The sequence below is a fragment of the Monodon monoceros genome, unplaced genomic scaffold (genome assembly GCF_005190385.1).
Source record: "Monodon monoceros isolate NGI ecotype Baffin Bay Population unplaced genomic scaffold, NGI_Narwhal_1 Super_Scaffold_3, whole genome shotgun sequence".
NCBI lineage: Eukaryota > Metazoa > Chordata > Mammalia > Artiodactyla > Monodontidae > Monodon > Monodon monoceros.
In genome coordinates this window covers 91,694,428-91,699,539 of record NW_021703780.1, presented here as the reverse complement: position 1 = coordinate 91,699,539, position 5,112 = coordinate 91,694,428, and the positions used below count along the sequence as shown (strand labels likewise).

The 5,112-nt window shown below is 50.7% G+C and overlaps 1 protein-coding gene across 1 annotated transcript in view; it reads right to left on the bottom strand.

Moving 5' to 3' along the window:
• Positions 1-479: 479 nt before the first annotated feature.
• EDEM1 (ER degradation enhancing alpha-mannosidase like protein 1) overlaps positions 480-5,112 on the bottom strand; it is a 23,373-nt gene continuing 18,740 nt past the window's right edge. Inside the window, exons 10-12 of the mRNA XM_029242600.1 lie at positions 4,358-4,454; positions 2,256-2,459; positions 480-787 (exon numbers count right to left, since the gene is read on the bottom strand). Coding sequence (XP_029098433.1) covers positions 698-787; positions 2,256-2,459; positions 4,358-4,454 — 391 coding nt within the window. The 3' untranslated portion in view covers positions 480-697. The remainder of the gene's footprint in view (positions 788-2,255; positions 2,460-4,357; positions 4,455-5,112) is intronic.

Here is a 5,112-nt window from a genome sequence, read left to right as displayed (position 1 = left end):
GTTCATAATAAATGTAGAACACCATCCAAAAGATCTACCTGTTAAGCTCTTAAACTGTGAGGCGACAACTTAAGAGACTGCCTGTTAGAATTCGGATAAATTCGTGAGCAAATAACCTGTCAACACCGTGACGAACTGCATGGGGCGCAAATGCATAACTGGATGATTTTTCCCCATGTGACCGACAATCGTGGGTGGAGACCTGGGAGACGGCCCAATTATCCAATCAGAGAGAGAGGATGACAAAATGCAGTAAACAGGGATGTCAGGGGAACCGCAGGCCCTGCTGTACAGAAATTCATTCACATTCCTCTGGCAGAGAGGCGGCCAGGCAGCGGTCGACAAGCGCCGGCAGAGAAGACTCGACGGATTCCACAGTAGGAAGGTCTGGAGATCCAGCCAAAGAGGCCCATCCACGGTGCACAGTAACATCAGCACGTCGTAAGAAGCCAACTCCTACGTACCTTCTCACTTCAAAGTATATCCTTAAGACAAACAGGGCATTTTATTGAACAGAAGAGAAACGCTAAAGTATCCAAGAATCTACCAGATGCGGCTGGGGAGCTGGACAGAGATTCCTACACCATCGTGGACAGCCAGACGCCTAGCCTCCTCCACTTCGGACTGGGTCTCAGCCTGGCCTGGGTTCAGCTGTTTTAGGTCCAGTTTCAGATGAGGCCACACAGGGGAGAGCAGATCAAATCAAGCCAACCATCTGGTCAATCTGTCGCATGTAGACGCTCTTTAAGGGCAGGGAATATCGCCTCTCGTCAGGAACACGATTGCACTAGAAGGAAAGTAAATGAGGGACAATTCGAATTTTGAGTTAAGACGCCATGTGTTAATTCCTCAGATGTGACTGGGTGACCTCCCCTGGGGTTTCTCATCCTGGCACTGTCAACACTTGGGGCCTGTCCCGTGCACTGCGGGATGGTCAACAGCATCCCTGGGCTCTCCCGCTATATGCCCCCTGCCCCTAAGCCCCAGTTGTGACAACCAAGATTGTCTCCAGACATTGCTCAATGTCCCTTGAGGAGCAAAGTCACCTCCAGTTGAGGACCACTGATGTAATTTAATTTCCTCACTTCACAGGTGAAGAAATGGAAACCCAGGGAGGCTAAAACACATGCACCCAAGTGAAGAGGGGCCGGGACTAAAACCTGCACCCCTTGGGTCCTCAATCCACCCAGAATCGCAAAAAATGTTTTAGCTACTTGAAAATACTGTTGTTTTTCTGAGTCTGTTGCTCTTCTCATCCACAGCTAACACCTAAATGCTTAAGAGTGTTACTTATTTACTTATTTTTTTAAATTAAAGGCTTTTTTGCTTTTCTCTCTCTCAAAGGGGATTTAAGTTTGAGAACCAAACGTGCTGCCTGGAAAGTTTCCACATATATTCATGCTCTTCCTCAAAGAAACATTTGCTCGCTGCTCTGTACCTGAACTCACACGCCCTGCTCCTCAACTTTGCAAGATCGAGACTGACAGGTTCTTCAGTTGGTCCCAACATCCCCCACTCGTGCTTTTTGTAGGTGCTGTGCCTTCTGCCAGAGCGTCCCTCCTGGGAAGCCCCCCCTCATCATTCCAGGAGCTACTGAGAGGCAACCTCCTGAGTGAAGCCCTCCTTGTTTTCCTGGCAGAATAATTCCTCCCTCTTCAGTGTTTCAACAGCACTTCACACAGCCTCCTACTGACAAGCACCCGGGGGGAACCGGTCTCTACACTGGGCCCTGGGCCCGTCCAGCACCAGGACCCCTCTGACCGGCCCGCATCCCCGGTGCCCGGCACAATGGAATCGGGTCTATCAGACAAGTGTCTCCTTCAGTACAAATCCGGGCGGCTCCACCGTGTGACCTGACCCTCTCTGTACCTCCCTTTTTCTGTCTGTGAAGTAGGGATATTACGATACCTACCCCTCACAGGGCTGCTATGAGAAGTGAACATACTTAAGCATTTAGCACAGTGCTTAGCATGTGGTAAGCTCTATAAATAAATGCTGGCTATGATTATTCTCTCTCCTTCTGTTTTACCCTTTCCTCTCAATCACGCTTTGTTCGCTTAATCTACACTCCATGGCCTAATATAAATTTCAGGGTCTTATCTATAGCTACAGAAATGGCCTCTTTCTGAAACTCTTCTCAAATTACCCAACCCGAGTGTGCCATGAATATTCTGTCAGACACTCTGGATGATAATGTTATGAGTAGTGTTTTCTCTTCCTCCAATTGCAAACCACCCCTGGAGAAAGCAACTTACATTGGAGCTGGAGTTGATGACTTTTAGCTCATGAGGTCTCGGCCTGTGCCCCGACTTTCCCACTGGGTCCCGCCCTCCCTCTTCAGAAAAGAACTCCTTCCAGGGTGACTCCCGGAGATGTGCGTCCACAGATACAATGTGTCCCTCAGTTGTAAACATGTATCTGGTTCCAGATTTGTGTACTGGATTCTCCTCATCAAAGAGCTAGTAGAAAAAAGAAAAGAAAACAGACACAATTGTAGCAGGTTTGGAACCAATTCATAGGGCGGCTGAGTTCAGACTACTTAGGGACAAGAACCTGCCTGGCTCTCAGGCCAACTCAGGCTGCGGGGCGGAATCCCCAGTTGTGTTGAAATTCAGACGCCTGGACTTCCCCGATCCCGCCCAGACCTAGAGATTAGAAAGCCCGGGGCTAAGACCCAAGCACCACTAATCTGTAAAAGCCCTAGATGATGCCCCCACGCTCTCCGGAGAGTTCCAGCGCTGGAATCCTGGAACTACCCCCAGCTCACACCCACCTAGGCCTGAAACTGAAAAAGCCTGGAGAGAAGGAGGTCCGTGGTGTATCCTTCACCAGGTCCCCAGGACCTGACACACGTGCCACCGCGTGGCGCACTCCTTTGTGGGCTCTGAGGGCACAGGGCACCCCAGGCAGTCCTTCCTTCAGCAGCGGGCATGGGGGGTGGAGGAGGGCGCAGCGGGGGCATCTAGAAAGAACCCCTAACCCAGGCATGCGGTAAACGATGCATGAGGAAGAACGCAGAACTCTTAGAGACGGAGGAAACCTCACAGGCACCTCAGGTATTTTACAAACGAGGAAGAACACTCGGCACAGCTGCTCCGTGTTCACACGGCTCCCAGGAGGAGAACAGGGTCGGCCTGGGTCCTCCCCCTCCGCCACCCCCCCAACCCTGAGTTCTTTCTACAGGAACACCTTGGGGGTCTCCTCCATTCATTCGCTCCAGAACTTGCCCCGTGAATACCCCGGACCCCACGGCTGCCGGACGGGATGCCCGCCAGGCTCTCGGCAGCCGACCGCACTGGCCGCACTGTGCGGTGTGGGAGACCTCGGTGCCCACAGGACCTGGTGGCAGGACCACGCGGCCAGAGGGCGGGCACACCTCCTCTGCCTGCCACGAGAAGTGACACCAGCAGCAGTGTCATCTGAGAGGACTAGACCGGGGCTTCCGAAACCCGGCTTTGTACAGGACCATGAGAGGCACCTGTCAACATTACAGGCTCCTGAGCCTGCTTCTGAAGATTCCCATTCAACATGGCTGTAATCTTAACAGTGTGACTCCAATCCAGCCGACCCCGGGGCTTGGGGACCACTGAACTGGATAAAACGAACCTATCACTACTGATGGGTATCTCTGGATCTCGGCCTAAATTCTCCACGCTGTTTCCCCACCAGGAAATCCCGACCCTCTGAGCCCTGAGAAAGTATTCTTTTGCGTGTAGCCATACGAGCCGGTGACAGAGGGGAGGAGAGCGGCCAGGTGCACTACACAGATGCCGTGCACGCCCGTGGCCAAGCAGCCATGCGGAAAGAGCACTGGACAAGGAATCGGGCCCAGGGCTCAAGCCGCGGCTCTGCCATGTCGTCACCCCGAGAACCCCGGCAAGTCACCTGACCTCTGGCACTTCCCCTGAGAGGAAGAATGAACGCTGACTAGATGATCCCGAAGGTTCCTTCCAGGTCCAAAACTTCAGTCTCTCCCTAAACATGTGCGGACGTGTGTATGGACAGAGACCCGGCCGGACTGTGGGTCTCACTGAGAGCGCCCAGGTCAGGGGGGAAGTAAGAGCTGAGACTCTGCGGTCTTCCTCAGGGAAGCCTCGTGACCACCACACTAACGAGGGTCCCCCAGGAATCGTTACCTGCACTTCACACAACGTGTAACCCAAAGAGTGTCTATGTGTGTACCCGGCACTGCCTCCTCTACGAGGTCAGGAACCACGGAGCAGACAGCAACGTGCCTTTGCTCCCGACAGTACTGCGCCCCTGAGCCAGCGAAACGCCCAGCCTGGAGCAGCGCCTGGTGGCGTGTGTTAGATGGAAGGCGGAGGAATGCTCGCTGTCAGCAGAATGGAGCACATACCAGATACAAGTATTTGCAGGTCTCGCTGAGGAAGAAGCTCTCCATCCGGTCCTCTTTGGATTTGTCGATGACATGATGCAGTGTAGCGTAGCCGCACCTACAAAACAATCATCCAGTGAGGCCCGCCTCTGCTCCTCCCCACCTGCTTGCTAACTGAAGAGGCAGAAGTAGCCTATTCACAGAACAACCAAGGCGTCAAGCACCACGTGAGAAACAAATTAGGGTAGGTTTAAGGGCTGTCCTTTCTCAGCCTAGATTGTCCGCAAACTTCATTAAAAGGTGGTCTGGCTGCCGAATCATCAGGTTAATGGTACCGGAAGGGGGGCGGGGGTGGAGGAGAGTATTTGCCAAGAGCGTAACAGGACACCAAGAAAATGACTCGCAGCAAATTCAAAAGGACTGATTTAAATTTCGTGTCCCAATACTTGTATAGACTGACTAATCATTTGAGAGTCTAAGGCAATATTTTGAAAGAAAATACTCATGATATTATAGCTAGGTAAAAAAAGCACATCTCAAAAAACTAAAATAGAGTTTTTATACGTATATACACACATTATAGATTTATATATAAATATATGAAAGAGTATAAAACTATACACTTCAATATATAAAAGAGTACAAAACTATATACTTCAATATATAAAAGAGTACAAAACTATATACTTCAATATATAAGAGTATAAAACTATATACTTCAATATATAAAAGAGTATAAAACTATACACTTCAATATATAAGAGTATAAAACTATA